Below are 18,239 nucleotides of genomic sequence, written 5' to 3'. Positions count from 1 at the left end.
TGCGCGTGACCAGCGAACCTAACACCGCCCTTTCCCCTGCTTCCACTACTTCCGCCGATCGCAAACATTTCTCACCCTGGGTTGGTAGAACTGACTCCGCGCATGCGCACCAAAAGGATCAGGTCAAAAATTGCCTTCAAAATAGCTTAAAAAGCAATGACTAAGTATGAGCTCTAGAAACTTTAGTGACTGGTTTGGAAAAAGCATAATTTTTAGGTCGAATTCGATTGTGACGCAGTTGAAATTAGCTTCCCCCTCCATGGTCCCTCCTTACACGCTTCCGTCCTGACGCAAGCACGCAATTGCCTTCCGCCCTGCGGACTCGTCCTTGGAGCTAACTAGTCAGGTTCTTGGAGTATGCGCAGTCGCTTTTCCGTCACTCCTGCGTTGGACGTACATCAAGATGGCGGCCTCCTTATTTTATACGCCGCTGAGGTGGCTTCCCAGTGTTTCGCCGTTCAGAAGGGCCTACGGAGTTCAGGTAACTCCCCGGAGCACGTTTTGTATATTTCTAACTCATTTATACTCTGAGTCGTTCCACTACTGAAAATTCGGAGGTTGAGGTGGAGAGTTTCCCACCTGTGATCTAGGCAACACTTTGCTTCCACAGTCGTATTCGCCCCACCCACCGTAATATTGCGCGCATTTTCCAATCCCAAACCGAGGCCAAAGAGCCAAGGTTGGAGGTCATCCTTTTCCTAAATAGCTAGGTGGAATTGACCCTAATTCTAAACTACGTATGTAAATAGTGCCGACGTCTCTGATGTCTGTGGCTTAAGGGACCCTACCTTCTATCAGCAACTCTATTTCCCAGTAAAATCAGGAAACTGGGGGACCAGTTTCCCAGCTCATTTTATTTTACCAAATCACTTGAAAGATTAACACAATCTTTTGGATTGAGGTTTCCCTTGTCATAGCATTTTAAAGATACCCTCCAGCCTGAGGTACTCACCACCTTGGTGGTTCTTGGTGGGGCAGGGTCAGATGGCAAGGCTTGCCCAGGTGCCACTCCCTAAAGTGGTACTGAAGAGTGATGAGACAGGGTCGCCACAGAGCTAATGATAGGCCTGGTAGCTTTAATGCTAGCGTTAGGACTCATTCTTTCTTATGGAATGTTGACCTTTAAAGTTTTATGAGTCTAGGCAACTCATTGACTTGGAATTGGGTTGAGGTGAGGCCTCACCTGTCCTATGCATCCCCTCCCTTCCAGACATCTTACTTCCAAGAGCATTCTTGGAAGCATTCTCTCCTGTTTCCTCCAAACTCAATTCACTTCCCAAAAAAGCATCAAATAACTTTATTGAAGTGTGTTTTTCATTTTATTTTCTTGCAGGCTAGTTTCTCTTCAGCCTTTAAGGGTTCAAATCTTGACATGGGCTTTGGTAGCGGTCGAAGGGCAACACCTGCAAGTCTAAATTAGGGAGAGGGTGTTTGGTCCTTCTGGGCTTCATGAGACGGTCTAACCTTACCTTGTTGTGAATGGTACAGCTTGGGAAGCACGAATGCATCAAAGACAATTGCTTCAGAAATGTCCCTGATGACTGTGGCCTCTGGGTTTCATCGACTTGTCTTTGGGCATGCCATAGCACGTGGCAGCACCCAATAGATGTTTCCCAGTCACCTATCCTAGTCCATAAATCAGCTTCTCTTTTAGAATCTGATTTGGAGATAAGAAGAGTAGTTTTTAGTTGTGCCAATTTAACCACAACAAAAATACTACCTTCCATGTATGTTCCTGCTTTATTCCATTAACACCATGAGCATGCTCCCAGATGTGGGAAGCAAAATAATAGAGCTCATCCTTGAACTCATGTTCTCATATTTTCATCCTTCATAGGTTTTCCTCCAGAATTTTTGCACCAAAGCTGCACCCCCTGAGGAAGATGCTTTGCCCCCAGCTCTCATTTCTCCTTATGTGGATGAACCCTGGAAATACCTGGACTCAGAAGGTATCTCTAAATAGGGAAGGAAGGAGACCATTCCCCTGCTCCACCCAGAATAACTTGTGCTGCTTTGCATTTCAGAATACCAGACCCGCTATGGTTCTCACCCTGTCTGGGCTAACTATCGTCGTAACCACAAAGGTGGCATACCACCACAGAGGACTCGAAAGACGTGTATCGTGAGTTCCTGAGGGTGGGACAGGGAGTGAGGACAGAAGTCATGGCAGTGTTTTTTCTGATTGGGCTTTGAACATCCTCACTTGTCAATCTCTTCTCTCTACAGCGAGGGAATAAAGTTGCTGGGAACCCTTGCCCCATCTGCCGGGATCACAAGTTGCATGTTGACTTTAGGGTAAGGAGCCAGAGATCCTTTCTCAAGGATGAAAATTTGGAGCTTCTTTGAATAGTGGAATTGCCATGTTGGTGCAATGGTTAAAGCACTTAGCTGTTAACCAGAAAGTCAGCGGTTCAAACCCACCAGCTGCTGTTTGAGAGAAAGATGTGGCAATTTGCTTCTGTAAAGATCACAGCTTTGGAAACCCTATAAGGCTGCTCGCCTCTATCCCGGAGGGGGCCTTATGAGTCAGATCAACTCTATACCAACGGGTTTGTTTTTGGAAATGCTTAAGAGATTGTGATAGGTGTCCCACACTTCTTCATAGCCTAGTGTCCCTTCAGCTGATTTTCTTCTGTTTCTGGCAGTATAAGTACCCCCTCTTTCCTTCTCAACGAATGAATTATATACTTCATCCATTTTCTATAAAATTTGCAGTCTAAATTGGCAGATAAGAGGAATACCGATTTATAACGTCTAAAAGGTTTATATCCATTACAGTTATTAGACTTAATATTTTCAGGGGTTTTCTTTAGTATGTTACCACATCAATGTTCAATTTCGTTTTGGTTATCCAGTGTGGCTGTATGTAGTGGTTATGAATTGGGCTGCTAACCTCAAGGTTAGCAGTTCAAAATTACCAGCTCTTCGGCCGGAGAAAGATGAGACTTTTTGCTTCTGTAATGGTTTATAGCCTTGGAAACTTTGTACAGGGTTGCTTTGAGTTGAAACCGACTCCATGGCACACCACCACCAGTGTGGCTACAACAGATATACATACCATACATAAACCTGAACAAACAAATTTATTTTCTCATAGTTTAGGAAGCCAGAAGTCTGAAGTTAGAGCACTGACTCTAGAGGAAACCTCCTTCTAGTGGCTGTGAAGGAAGTCCCTTGTTTTCTTCAGCTTCTGGTTCCTGCTTTTAGACATCTTGTGTCTTGGCATCTCTCTTACCTCATCTGTCTCTCTCTGCTTGGTTGTTTAATTTCTCTTTATATCTCAAAAGGAGCCCTGGTATGGCACTGTAGTATAAGCACTGGACTGGTAGCCATGAGGTTGACAGTTTAAATCCTCCAGCTGATCTCAGAAACCCTATATATGGTTGCTATGAGTTGGAACCGACTCAATAGCACACAGTATATCTCAAAAGCAATTGACTCAAAGTGTGCCTTATATGACTCTTCCCTCATTAACATAACAAACACAACCCATTCTCAAATGGTCTTATAAACATGGGCTTAGAGGTTAGGATTTACAGTATATGTTGGGGAACATAATCCATTCCATGACACATGTCATGCCAAAATTTGGGGATAGAAAGTGGGTACTTGAAGCAAAACATAAACTCTATTTTCAAAAAATCTTCAACATTAAAAAAGACATGACTTAGTCTTTAAAGAATTAGCCAACTTTTAAAAACTGATAATAGGTAACTGCTCTGAGCTTGTGAGATAGGTAGTACTGGAGTTGAAGACGAATGGCTGATCTTCAGGGAAGTGGCATCCATGTATCAGTCGTCTGGTGAGGTTAACTGTTCGAGTTCCCTTCTGTCATGAGTTCCAAAGGAGTCTATACATAGATGTGTTATTGTTAAGTGCTATAAAGTCAGCTCTGATTCAGCAACCATGTAAAGGGTTTCTGATGAGCAGCTGGTGGGTTTGAATTGCTGACCTTGCCGTTTCAAGTGTTGTGCTGATCCTACAGTGCCACATCAGGAGTCTTCCAACTTCTCTGAATAAATTATGTGTATAGTTGGTTATAACTAGAGAACAAAGTGGGGAGAGAGATTACAAACTGAATAGTGTAGGTAATTCTGCCTGACATTATCATTCAACAAGTATACTTGCTTTTTCCTCAAGGGTCTCTTGTTAAGAGCAGTTTGTTGACTGAGAGTCATTTCACGTAATTAAAACAGTAAAATTATTCTTAGTTAATATATATATTATTTGCATGCACATTATTACATTTGTTCTTCTTGTTGATTTCAGAGATTTCCAAATTTGATCATCCCTGATTTTTTGTCCGTAAGAGCTGGCTTTAAAACTTAACCCCTGCAGAACAGAACTCTGTGAGGCTCAGTGACAGGATGTAGGGTGTGCATATGAAATGGTTGAAAATTCAGGATAAGGAAAAGGTTTTCTGGAGTTTTCAAGAACCGGTTCAGCAAGCTGATGGAACAAAAAGTGGGCCATGAAAGAGGGTAGTGCTTTGAGAGGCATAGAGGGCTTAGGTGGTCCATGTGAATGTGGAGGGGGAGTGTGTACTTGGCAGTCTCTGATGGTCTTGTCCTCTTCTGCCTACACTCCTTATGTCTCTCTCTTGCTCTCCCCCACAGAACGTGAAGCTCTTGGAACAGTTTGTCTGCGCCCACACGGGTGTTATCTTCCACGCTCCATACACAGGTTAGCCCATTATCCCTCACTATCAGACTGGCTTTACCTTAGGACCCCTTTTTTTTTTTTTTTTTTAATGTTTTATTGTGAATTATGTGATAGTTTACATGGGAGAACATTAGCTTTACAGTCATCCTATCGTATATTGTTTCATTGCCATGGTTATAATCCTCTCCATGCGTCTTCAACAAACCAAAGGGTATACCCTGCAAGCCTTCCCCCTGGTCGTCAGCACACAGCCCCTCTCCCTCTCTGTGTCTAGAATCCCCAGCCGTTCCCTCTCTCCACGTCATCATCTTTGCCTCCATCTCTGGCGTCTTTGCTTCTCTGGGTAGGGTCCCGCATTCTGCTCTTCTCCTTTCATTGTCCCAGGGACCTCTGCTCCTGGACTGCAAAGTCAACCACTCCCCTCCTTTTGCTACAAAATGTCTACCTTTACATTTCCAACCCTCACATTCGGTCCTGATAGCAATTATTCACTCTTGTGCCACATGAGAGCCATCCCATCTCCTTTCATCAGCCCCATCCAGACAGATTGGATACTACTCTGTGGAGATTCTGCCTTCCTCTGTGCCCTCTGGATCCAGGCTCCCTCTTGAAAGCTTGAAAGGCAGTCACTTCTTGCCTTTGTAACCCCCTATTTTGGGTAGCCAGTGTCCAACGTGCCCATCCCTGTCTACCGTGTGTATCGAGGGGGTGGGAATGATCCTCACTGTAAAGTTTTGTTCCTTGTTTTGAGCTACTGCATCCGTAGGTGTAGGTCAAGTTCATCAAATTGTATCATATTACTGTTTTTTTCCTCTTCTTTATTCTTCTAGTTGAATTCTGATCATCTAGCCATTGAAGCCAGGTCAAGTGTGTATTATCTGCAAGTGTAGGTGTTCTTGTGCATATGCCCTCTCTTCTTATCCGCTGGACGCTTCACTCTCCGCTCTAGTCCTCTGTGGCTATGCCTTAGGACTCTTTTGTGAATTCAGTCAGACAACAGATAATTTCCTTGCTTAGTGACGCCTACTTTGAACATGAACAGTGTGGTTGAATTTTGGGGCAATCTTGGCATAGTAGTGACACTCCCATGCTAAAACATTGTCAGGATTATACCTATTCCATAACTGTGTCCCACAGACCAAATCCAGCCCACTCCCTCTGTTTGTAAATAAAGTTGTATTGGAGGAGTCCTGGTGTCGTGCTGTGCTTTCATGTGCTGGGCTGCAAAGTCAGTTTGAACCTCTAGGTTGGTGGTTCAAGCTCACCAGCCACTCCTTGGAAACCCTATACGGGATTGCTATGGGTTGGAACCGATTTGACAGCACTTAACAACAAAAACTAACAACATACTGTCTACAACTACTGTTGGGCAAAAAGGGCATAGTTGAGTCAGACTGTAGGGCTCGAAGAGCCTAAGATTTATTTTGTAGCCATTTACAGCAAATTTTGCCAGCCCCAGCCCTAAATCAAGATAAATTTGCAAGGAATAATCTGAATCTATAGTGACTGGGGTGGCAGTAAGATCTTTGGAATTTATTTTGTCAGCGCTTTTGAAGGAGTTTTTAGCCAAGCTGTAAAAGGAGGTTGTTGTTGTTAAATGCTGTTAAGTCGGTTCCGACCCATAGCGACCCTGTAGACAGTTTCTGAGGAGCAGCTGGTGAGCTTGAACCGCCGACCTTGCAGTTCAAATGGCTTTGCAGTGTGATGCATTAACCCACAGCGCCACATCAGGGCTATTTTTACTAAATTCTCAGGTTACCATCCCCAGATCGGAAATCCCCTCATGTGTTATTAGATGTTAGTCTATAGGTTATCCACTTTAGCCCTTTAATTCATCACAGTTGCCCTTTGAATTCTGTTCTCCCTATCCTGGAGCCTTTTTACCATTAAATGCTTAGTGTCTTTTTAAAATTTATTTTTCTAAACCTCTATTCACTTTAACTCTGTATTCCTTCCTGGGTCTCCTGCTGTCTTCCACTTTCCTCTGCCAACCTCCCCTTTGTTAGATAGTACCTGTCTTGTCACTCATGTTAAGGTGTCTACCCTTTAGCCTGTCAATAATTTTCCTTCCCCCATTTGCCTGGTAACCATCATAGATTGTTTCTTTTGTCAGACTTTTTTACAACAGTGGACTCAATATTTGTCCTTTTGTGATTGACTAATTTCACTCAACATAATGCTCCAGGTTCATCCATGTCATGGTGTTACTAGCATATTTTTCCTCAACATTGCATAGTATTCCATTGGGTGTATGTGCCAAAGTTTTTTTTATCATTCTTTTGTTGATGGGCATTTAGGCTGTCTCCATCTTTTTCATTTTGAACAGCATATTGGAGGGTCTTGTTTTCTTACCATTCTGCTACTGTCTGTCTCTTGACTTGTTTATTTAATCTATTTTCACGCAGTGTAATTATCAGTAGGAGTACATTGATTTATAGATATTGCAGTGTGGTGTTTTGTTTGTTTTGGGGGTTTTTTCTGGTGCTGCAGGTTTCTTTGTTCCACATAATTTTCTGTGTTGAGTTCATTCTGTTTGTGGGTTTTCTTTTCTTTTTCATTCCTGTTGTCTTAATGTTTACTAAATCTTTCTGATTTTCCTTTTTTATTTTTATGTGGAAGTATATTAATTTTGAGGTTACTCTGAAATTTATTAATTTTTGTCCCATTTAAAACAATCTGTGTTCTCTTGAAATCTAATCGACTTCTCTGCCATTTGGAAGTTCTGTATTTACACTATTCCCTCTTTTTGCTTTGCAGTTAATTTCATTATACATTGATATCTTTCTTTGTCTGTTTTCAGTCTTGTAGGTTTGCTTTACTTTAAAATGCTTTTATATCTGGATTGAGTTCTGGGTGGTGGTGTCATGTATGGTAATGTCAAGCTGTTGTCTGCTATTGTTGGGTCTCAGTCCAAAACAAAACCCTTTAGTATTTTTTGTAAAGTTGGTCTGGGTTTTACAAACTCCTCTCATTTCTGTTTATCTGGAAATGTTCTGATTTCGCTAATGTATTTGAGGAACAGCTTTGCTGGGTATATGGTTTTTACATGACAATAGTTTTCTTTTAGATTTCTATATATTTCATGTCTTTGGCTTCTTGCCAGCATGGTTTCTGCTGAAAAATCAGAGCTTAATTTTATTGGTTCTCCTTTGTAAGTAAATTTTCATTTTTTTTCCCGAGCTGCTCTCAGAATTCTTTCCTTGTCTTTGGTTTTGGAAAGTTTGATTATGATATGTTTTGGTGATTTTCTTGGGGTATCTGTTGCGGTTCCTTCAGCTTCTTGTATGCTTATCTTCTTGTCTTTCATGATTTTAGAGAAGTTTTCTTCCAACAACTCTTTGATAATTTACTTTGTGCTTTTTATCTTATCTTCCTGTTCCAGAATTCCAGTCACTTGTAAGTTATTCATCTTTGTGGCATCTCACTAACTCTTAGGCTTTCTTTGGATTTTTTTCATTCTTTTTTTCTGATTATTCTTCTAGCATACTAGTATTGAGAGATTGATCTTCAAGTTCACTAATTCGAGCGCCCATTGCTTTAAATCTACTCCTTTGCGCTTTCAATGTACTGTCCGTTTCTGAGATCTTAGTATTAATCTTCTGGATTTCTAATTGCATGTTATTGTTTCAAAGTTTGCATTTATTTTGTTTTTTGTTCTTGTAGTGTTTGCTAATTCTTTTAAGGTTTTTTTCTGTGTTGACCTTGCTTTCCTTGATTGTTCTGTCAGTCCTTTGAAGTACCTAAATATCATTCTTTTTCGTTCAGTTGCATTATTTTTTCTTTAAGACTCAGAAACATTTTCTGGCTCTACATCTTGGTCATTTTACTTGAGCCATCTCTTGTTTCTTTATGTGAACTAAAGTTGTCTGTTTTCTCTGGGACACTGTGGTGTTATATTTGTATGTAATTGATGATTGTATGTTGATGTGTTCTTAGGCTCTCACCAACTGTCTTCTATGGGTTTAGTTAGAGAATGAATGTGTGTGCCCTCAGCTTAATGTTGGGTTTGACTGGTGTTGGCTGCTGTCTATCACTGATCAGGTGGTGTAGGAGCTGCTATTGGTTTTTGCCCAGTGGGTAGAGCTGCAGAGGGTATGGATGTAGCTGGGCTTTATGGCATGGTTGCTGTCTTCTTTCCCATCTCCTGTGTGAATCTGCTCTGCCAAGCCACCTTCTGTTACCAAAGCTGCTCATAAAGGTTCAACATAGTCGTGTTACATCTGGCAGACTATTCACCAGTCAGCTTCCTTCTCTCGCCATCCCTGCTCAGCTTCTCCTCCCAGGAAGCACTCAATTCTGAAGTTCAGCGTTCCAGGATTTTCATCTGTGTCTGTTATATTTGGTCTCTTGTATCTTTGATATAGGGGGTCCGTGTATTACAACTATCTAGTCCTCCATCTTGTCAGAAATCTCTCTCTAAATGCTCTGTGTCTTATCTAGTGCAGCTATAATAGAAAGTCGACAAATGTATGGCTTTCACAAGCAGATTATTTTTTCACATTGTAGAATACTAGAAGTACAAATTCGGGGTGTCGGCTCTAGGAGACGGCTTTCTCTGTCAAAAGAGGTTGACTCAAGATACAGTGGGAATTTTAAAAAGTTCTTGGAAAAGTTCCATTATCTTTTAATTCCATTTTTCCACAAACTTTTTTGAAGCCTCCTCTTATACCATATTCTATCCTTCCTCAGTAACATAACAAAGACAAGCATTCTCAAGTGAGATTATGGGCATAGAAGTTAGAATTTACAATGCATATTTTGGGGGGTTGTAGAATTCTATCTGTAACATCTAGTTATCCTTCCTCTATAATGACTAGATCTTCCAAAATCTTCATTACAGCTCTTTAGAGAGAGGGGGAGGATTCTCCCCTTTAGGCAGATGAATCCCATGGAGGGGTTAGGGAAAGGGGTCATCAGGTGAGCCAAGTCTTCTAAACCCAACCTTCTGTCTCCATACAGAAGTAGTTTTATTCTTATGTTGACTATGCCTTGTAGAACTAGTGCTGAGTTATCTTTTTCACCACTCATCTCTTTCCTCCCTGTAGGAGTCTGTATGAAACAGCACAAGAGGTTGACCCAGGCCATCCAGAAAGCCAGGGAGCATGGTGAGCATGAGAAGGGCACACGGAATTTTTCTTCCTTTTTTTTTTTCCTAAAGCATCAATGACATATTTAAACATGCAAGCAAGTTTCAACAAATTGAACAAACATACATCATACTAAGCCAGACACATTTGATTTGCAAACCTATTTAGAGAATGTTTTCATTTTAGTAATTTCTTACTTCCCTTTATTGTTAAGTTAAAAGGACTACAGTAGAATTTAGGAACCAAATGCAATGAATTAGACAGGACAAAGGAAATGAAATGATCAAAAATGGTAGTTTTGGTATGCAGAAAGACAGTGAGTTAGGACTGAAGGGTGAGTACAATCCCACTTATTTAACAAAATGGTTGTTGTTGTTAAGTGCTGTCAAGTTGGTTCTGACTCGTAGTGACCCGTAGAAGGTTTCTGGTGCTGTAATTCTTTACTGGAGCAAAAAGCCTCATCTTTCTCATACAGAGTGGCTGGTGGGCTAGAACCTCTGACCTTGTGGTTCACAGCTCACTGCTTATCTTATAGAGCCCTCATGCTCCTTTTTGAGAAGTTAGTGTGTTATTAGTAAACTCTTTCCTTAGTCCATTGTTGTTCGCTCCTGTCCTGAGTCCCTTCCTATGTATAAAAATGGCATAGTGGAGGCATCTGAGCTGAACTAACATCACGATAAGGAGAATCGAGATCAGCAGTCAGGTTGATTCCTCCAAAGGAGAGGTCATGTATACCTCCTCTCTCCAACTTGTTTACCAACTCTGGCACAGCCATCCCACCCATGGTATCCTCTCCTTCTTTAGAAGTTTAATAATCTGTTGCAATGGCCACATAGAACTCACAGACAATACAATTATGGTGTTTATTAAGGAAGTAAAAGGTTACAATTCAGGATTAAGAAAGACTCAGGATACAGTTATTTGTTCAGAATAGGTCCTTTTCAGCTGTGCTTGCATGCAGGCCTTGCTCAGGCTTTTGGTGCCACCTTGGCCCAGCTAGAGCAAGTGTTACAAAGCTCTAGCTCCACCAATAAATGTCTAGAGGTCTCTCACTCCACCAGTAAGCCTCAGACCAAAGAGGTCAGCTGTTTTGCTTGATGGGTTCAGTGAGTCTAGCTCTGCCAAGTGTCTGCTGGCACCCCATTCCAATAGCAAACTTCAAAGTCCATGCTGATTTTATAGCACCACACAGGTGGGCCACAAGCATCTCATTTGCATAATCTCACCCAAACATTTAGTAGTTTCAAAGATTGGCTATTGTTTGTTGTTGTTGTTATGTGCCATGGAGTCGGTTCCGACTCATAGCAACCCTGTACAGGGTTTCTTAGGCTGTAAATCTTTATGGGAGCAGAAAACCTCATCTTGCTCCTGCGGAACAGCGGTAGTTTTGAACTTCTGACCTTGTGGTTCACAGCCCGATTCATAACCACTGTGCTACCTAGCTGTTGTAGTTGTTGTTAAATGCCATTGAGTCTGTTCTGACTTACAGTGACCCTGTATAGGATTTCCAAGGAACAGCTGGTGAATTTGAACTGTCGACCTTGGAATTCAAACCAACCTTGTGGTCCAGTGCATTATCCCATAGTGCCACACCAGGACTCCAAAAACTTGATAGAAGGATCATATGAATTTACTGTACTGTACTATGTCATTGCCCTGTCCCCTTGTTCTTTGTCTTTTCCTTCCTGTTACTTACAAGCACTGATCCCAAGGCCACAGCTAGATCATAGGAGAATGTTTGCATAAATTTCAGGCCCTGGGCTCAATGGCACCTTTGTACAAACTAGATAAAAGTGCCTCCCTCCTCCCTCTTTTCTCTAGGGTAGACATGGTTTCATAGCCCTGGTGTATGGCTGCACAGCTTGGCAGGCAGCCCAGGCTTTATCAACTCACACTTGCCCCCTGGGTCCCTCTTCACACACCTGTTTTCTTATTGCCCTGTTTCCCTCTCTCTCTAAAACAATTTCCTCTAGGTCTCCTCAGTTACCACATTGCCCAGGTTGAACCCCGTGACCTCGACTTCAGTACTTCTCATGGAGCTGTGAGTGGTACTCCACCAGCCCCCACTCTGGTTTCAGGAGATCCCTGGTACCCATGGTATAGCTGGAAACAACCACCAGAGAGAGAGCTGTCCCGCCTCCGCCGTCTTTACCAGGGCCATCTCCGTGAAGAGAGTGGCCCCCCGCCTGAGACAATGCCTGAAGTGCCCTCTACATCTCCAGCGGAAACCTCCTCTATGGATCAGGCCGGAGTCCAGAGTGTTCCATAGAGGCTGCAGTCTACTGGGAGGGGCGGCTGAGGGACTAGGAGATAGTATCAAGAAAGTACATCATGACAACTGATTATAGTCCATGTCACCCTGAAGAGTTTTTGTTTTGTGGCTAGTGGCCACAAAATACCTGAGACTGGAGGATGTACTGATGGTATGGGAAATCTCAATTCTCAATTGTAAATAGCTGGGTCAAACATTCTGTTTCATACATCTGCCATATTAGCTTTTCTACAATAAAGCTCTCGTCTCTCCTGTCTGGCTGCCTTTAGGCTGAGTTACAGATGAATGCTGTTCTACATGGGGCACTGAGTGGGTTTTGCTTTTTCATATGAAGACTAGAATGGTGCTGTTGGGAGGGGAAGAAGTCAGGCTTGAGATCCCTGCCGATCCCTGCCGTGGGATCTTTCCTCATGGGACCAGAAGCAGCCAGGGATGGGCAACTGTATGGTCCTGCCCTGATCACTTTTGTGGCTTCGTGCACCCATTATACCCAACTGTTGACTGAGGGCCTGAAGGGCTGGAGAGCTAGCCGCTAAGCCCAGAAAGAATGCGTTGCTATGGTACCCTCTACTGTGAGAGGAGGGGGAGGTGGTGTTGCTAAGGAGTCAGTGGGGTTGTTGAGGGGAACGGGGTCTCCTGGGCTGACTGTCAGGACTTTGGGGGTGGAAGTAGGGGGGGGCAAGACATCCTGGGGGTGGGTCCCGCCTGCTGAGGCCACAGGGGCGGGGCGGATGTGACGTTGTGTGGGGCGGTGCCGGCCGCGCACAATGGGCCATGGAGTTCCCGTTCGATGTGGACGCGCTGCTCCCGGAGCGGATCACGGTGCTGGATCAGCACCTGCGGCCCCCGGCCCGCCGACCCGGAACCACAACGCCGGCCCGGTGACATCTCAAACGCATCTTATACCCCTTCTCTCCCGGTCCCTCTTGAAATCTTGTCCAGGGACCACGCCCCCTCTCACTGACTAGTGGCTGATCATTTTGATGTCCTGGCCTGCTCTTTTGGTGATCTTGACACTAGACCAAAGGGGATTTACCAGTGCCTGGATCTGTGAGCTTTCACACCTTCATCCAATATGTGGTGCTACCCAAAAGTGGAACCCAATGTATGGTCTTACTCCTCCTTTCTGCTTTACCCCATAACCTCCAGAGAGGAGGAGTGTTCCACATTGGAAAGAGATGTCGCAAAAGTTTAAGTTTCAGAGGGATAGGGTGGAGAATCAAGTTGGAAGACTCAAAGACAGGCAGGGAACCTTAAGTACTGACCATGGGTTGGACTGGACCCTCTAATTCAGTGAGTATCTGACTCTCTCTTCTCTTTCTATAGTATTGATCTGCAGCAGCAAATTATGACAATTGTAGATGAACTGGGCAAGGCTTCTGCTAAGGTATTGGGGAATCTTAACATGGAGTTGTGGGGGGAGCTCTTTGGGACCAGTAGAAAAAGGAAATACTGGGTCCTTTGGAAAGGACATGCATAAACTGTCATCCTTTTGGCAGGCTCAGCATCTTCCTGCTCCTATCACCAGTGCATTGAGGATGCAGAGTAACCGCCATGTCATGTATGTGCTCAAAGACACTTCAGCCCGATCGTGAGTGCCAAATGTGCTTCTACTTCATATTACCTCCTTCATCTAATTATTTTTCCTTGTTTGATTCTGTTGTTCCTCAATAACTGGTACTTGCTTGCTCATTATTTTTCCCATCCTACAGGGCTGGAAAAGGAGCCATTATTGGTTTTCTCAAAGTTGGATACAAGAAGCTCTTTGTCCTGGTATGCTTTGTTCTTCATAAGCTTTGGTTTCTGAGACTGAAGATACTGGGGGTTGGGAGACAGCAAAGATGCCTGGGTTCTAAAAAATATTTATTTTTCTATTAGGATGATCGTGAGGCTCACAATGAGGTGGAACCACTTTGTATCTTGGACTTTTATATCCATGAGTCACTTCAACGTCATGGCCATGGGCTAGAACTCTTCCAACATATGTTGCAGGTATTGCTCAACTCTGTTTATCAGAGTCCATCTAAAAGAGAGATTAAAGGGCCTTCTGGCCTGAGTCCTTCTAGAGGCTCTGCCTGCCCCCGCCCCCTCCATGTCCCCATGTATTCCTATTCCTTTCCATGGCTCTTCCTGCTCCTACACTCCTATACCTTCTACACTGAGCTTTCTCTACCTTGCAGAAGGAGCGAGTTGAACCACACCAACTGGCCATTGATCGACCCTCACAGAAACTGCTGAAGTTCCTGAATAAGCACTACAGCCTGGAGACCACAGTGCCACAGGTGAGAGGTTTCAGAGGGTAGGACCCTGCTAAGCAGTCTCATTGAATTTGTTTTATTATTTGAGGGAAAAGCAAGTACCTTCCAGGAGTTCCCTGTTGCCCGTTATATAAGTTTCAGTTTGTATAACTAAGCTCTTTTCTTGTCTTGTGGTACACCCTTTTGTCCTGAAGCCATTTCACTCATCTATTTTGATTCTTCATTATGGGCTGTTTGCTACACCTAATAATTTTTCACCCCTGTATCTCAGGCACAGGATTCCTGGTGGCCCTGTGGGTTAGCTATACTCCAAACCCACTAGCTATTCCATAGAAGAAATGTGAAGGCTGTCTACTCTTACAAAGATACACAGTCTGGGAAACCCTACGTAGGGTTGCTATGAGTTGGAATTGACACGATGGCACTGGCTTTGGGTTTTTGGTTTTTTTGTTGCCTCACACACACAGCCAGTTCATTGTTACAACCATTTTTTCATACACATTACTCATTTCGTCGACCTACATTTATTAGGGGTCAAAAAAATATACATTCCCTGCCTTCTGGTAATGCAAAAGAGCCTTAGTGGCACAGTGTGTTAAACATTGGGCTACTAACTGCAAGGTTGGCAGTTCAAACTCACCAGCCACTTTGGGAGAAAGATGAGGCTATCTGCTCTTGTAAAAATGTATAGTCTCAGAAACCATAAGGAGCAGGTCTCCTCTCTCTATAGGATCACTCTGAGTCAGGACCAACTCGATGGCACTGAGTTTGGTCCTGAGGCAGTCTCAGTCTAATAGGGAGAAGGGTAAACTTATTACTATGAATTGAATGAAGGTTTACAGAGCAAGATCACGAGTTTGAAATTCAACAAATCATACACATCATTTCAATAGATAACAGTCCCCTCCATGTAACATCATTTATATCACTTCCTCTCTGAGATTCTTGTTTCCATTCCACCCTCCTTCCCATCCCTTTCAAACCTTTTCCTTAGGTAAATGCCCTTTTGATCTTGAATGGTTCACAGGTACAAGCGAGCATATCTTACTGTTGCTGTTGTTGAGCGCTGTCAAGTCAGTTCTGACTCATACCAGCTCTGTATTGGGTTTCTGATGAGCAACTGGTAGGTCTGAACTGCTGACCTTGTGGTTGGCAGTCCAGTGCTTATCCTCCAGCATCACACCAGGACTACATGTCTTACTGTGTTATTGTTGTTAGGTGCCGTTGATTCAATTCTGACTCATAGCAACCTTATACACAACGGAAGAGAACACTGCCCGATCTTGCTGTCTTAGTAATGTTGGCTATATTTTGCCTTCCCCATCACTCAAGTTAACATGTATCTACCCTGTAACCAATGACTTACTCTCCCTTCCCTCTCACCCCTAGTAAACATCAAATAATATTTCTTTTAGTATAAAAACCTTTTCTTTGTTTTTTATAATAGTGGCCTCATATATATTTGTCCTTTTGTGGATGACAGTGTGTCCTGGTGTGGTTGACTATGAGTCCTAGTATGGCACTGCAGGATAATGCACTAGACAACAAGGTTGGTTTGAACTACAAGGTTGATGCTTCAAACCCACCATTTGCTCCTTGAAAACCTAATACAGGGTCACTATGAGTCAGAACCAAGTCAATAGCACTTAACAACAACAACAGTTTTACTCAGCAAACGTCCTGCAGGTCCATCCATGTTACGAGGTGTTTTTGCAGATGCGTTGTTATTCTTCACTATTACATGGTATTCCATTGTCCACGAGTATTGAGCACTTGGCACTGTTGTAAGTGCTAGGAATACTTTACTCAATGAAATGAACAAAAGTTCCTGCTCCTTGGGAGCTAAAGTTCTAGTAGGGGAAGGCAGAAATCATAATAAACAAATGAAGTATATACTATGGTTGGAGATAAGTGCTCTGAAAAAATAAGATCAGGTAAGAGGACTTGAGGAGTTCCTAGGTAGTGCAAACAGTTAAATGCTCAAATCCATCCAGAAGTCCCTCAGAAGGAAGACTTGGCTATCTACTTCTTAAAGATTACAGCCATTGAAAACCCTAAGGAACACAGTTCTACTCTGAAATACAGGGACTTGCCATGAGTCAAAATTGACAACTGACTAGGTCAGTAGTTAAGAGGCCTTAGGAGTGTCAAAGTGCAGATGGGGACATATGGCATTGCATGTTTACATGGGATAATGAGGGTAGACTGAGAAAATGTCATTTTAGCAATAACAGAGATAAGAAAAAGAGCCAGATCTTATCAACAAGGAGAGCATCTTAGGTAGAGGGAAAGGCCCTGAGGTGGGACTGTGCCTGAAATAGTAAATTAGCTAATGTGGATAGAACAGAGTGAGTGATGGGGAATGTGGTAGGAGAGAAGACAGGAAGAGGAAGAACCTTTGGGTTCTTACAAAGAGAGTCTTTGTAAGATTTGAGCATAGAGATGACAAGAGTGACTTATTTATTTATTTTTTAAGGTTTTTATTGTGGATTGAGTGAAAGTTTACAGGGCATATCATCAGTTTTACATTCAACAAATCACATACCTTGTTTCATTACAATGGTTATAATCCCCTTCATGTACCATCATACATTATTTAACATTTTTTCTCTCTATCCACTTTAGGTTTTTAAAAACAAACAAACAAAAAACACCCCTCAGGCATATATAATAATTTACATCTCCAAAGGCAAGTCTGCCTCCTGGCCACCAGCTCTTAGTCCCTCTCTTCCCATGAAATTAGAGTCCTCAGCCTCTCTCTCTCTCCATGACCCCATCTGTGCCTCCATCTCTTGCCTCCATCTCTGGCGCTGCTGCTTCTCTGGATAAGGTTCCGCATTCTGCTTGTGCGTTTCTCTCTTGATGGTCCTAGGGTCCTCTGTTTCTGGACTGTAAGATTAACCACTCCCCTGTTTTTGTTACAAAACTTCTACCTTTACAATTGTGACAGTTGCAATTAGTCATGATAACAGTTATTCACTATTGAATCGTACGAATCTTATTCCCATCTCTTTTCACCAGACCCTTCTAGACAAGATGACAGCTATTCAGTGGGGACTCTTTCTTTCTCCCCATACTCTTACACTAAACTCCCTCTTGAAACCTTGTAAGCCAGTCACTTGGTGCCTTTATTGCCCCCTCATTTTAGGTAGCCAATGTCAAAGTTGCCTGTCCCTATCTACCCTGTGTACAGAGCGGATAGCATTGATATTTGATGTGAAGACTCCTTCCCTCTCTGTTGGTATTTAGAGTAACTACTGCTCTGAGTATAGGTCAGTTTCATCAAATTGAAGCAATTTACCCTTGTTTCCTTTTTTTCTTTTCCCAATCTTCCTCTAGTCGAGTTCTAATTATCGAGCCATCGAGGCTAGGTCAAAAGGGTACTGTCTGCAAGTTTGGATGTTCTTGTGCATCTCCCCTCACTTCATATCAGCTGGATGCTTCACTCTCAGCTCTAGACCTCTGTGGCTAAGTCCTTGTCCATAGGCTCAAGTGTCCTCATGTCTCACCACACTTTGGACCAAACAGCCCTTCATCTTCTCTCTCTCACCTCCAGGTCAACAGGATTCAATGGACTGGGGTTGAACTCAGCCCATTTCTTCATTGCTGCCTTTCCACCTCTTCCACTCACCAGTAGACCAGTATGGTCGCCAGCAAGCTTAGAGGGGAGTTTGTCCTGAAGGCACCTGATTGCTAGCCTTGATGGCTTCCTGGTGAACACCTTGCTTATTCTTGTAGTAGCCAGTCATGCTGACATTTTTGTTCTGGTTTTTTCCTGATGATCTTTCTTTGAAGATGTATCTTCTGTCACTGTAGCTGTTCCAATCTTCTTGTCCTTGCTAGTGGGAATGTCCCACCTCATAAGGTTCTGGATGGGACTCAGGATTCCACCTAAGGTCCTATACTCTGTAAAGGCTGTGCACGAGGTCTATTTCATTGGACAAGTTGTAGAACCCCTTT

The 18,239-nt window shown here is 43.0% G+C and overlaps 2 protein-coding genes across 4 annotated transcripts in view; both read left to right on the top strand.

Annotated features, from left to right (window-relative positions):
• The first annotated feature begins 403 nt into the window (after nt 1-403).
• MRPS18B (mitochondrial ribosomal protein S18B) lies at nt 404-12,018 on the top strand. Its single transcript, XM_006875684.1, has 7 exons — nt 404-481; nt 1,838-1,949; nt 2,025-2,122; nt 2,227-2,295; nt 4,617-4,683; nt 9,708-9,767; nt 11,723-12,018. The coding sequence occupies exons 1-7, from the start codon at nt 404-406 to the stop codon at nt 12,016-12,018; spliced, it is 780 nt and encodes a 259-aa protein (XP_006875746.1).
• Nucleotides 12,019-12,792: 774 nt separating this feature from the next.
• Nucleotides 12,793-18,239, top strand: part of ATAT1 (alpha tubulin acetyltransferase 1) — a 17,825-nt gene continuing 12,378 nt past the window's right edge. For 2 of the 3 annotated variants that reach the window (XM_006875634.1, XM_006875635.1), the window contains exons 1-6: nt 12,796-12,902; nt 13,348-13,408; nt 13,521-13,612; nt 13,734-13,794; nt 13,900-14,013; nt 14,202-14,303. In XM_006875634.1, coding sequence (XP_006875696.1) covers nt 12,796-12,902; nt 13,348-13,408; nt 13,521-13,612; nt 13,734-13,794; nt 13,900-14,013; nt 14,202-14,303 — 537 coding nt within the window. Of the gene's footprint in view, nt 12,903-13,347; nt 13,409-13,520; nt 13,613-13,733; nt 13,795-13,899; nt 14,014-14,201; nt 14,304-18,239 lie in introns of all 3 variants that reach the window. The other variant, XM_006875636.1, reaches the window with a different exon arrangement.

Source organism: Chrysochloris asiatica, unplaced genomic scaffold (assembly GCF_000296735.1).
Source record: "Chrysochloris asiatica unplaced genomic scaffold, ChrAsi1.0 scaffold00333, whole genome shotgun sequence".
Lineage (NCBI taxonomy): Eukaryota > Metazoa > Chordata > Mammalia > Afrosoricida > Chrysochloridae > Chrysochloris > Chrysochloris asiatica.
This window is presented reverse-complemented; position numbering and strand designations above follow the sequence as displayed.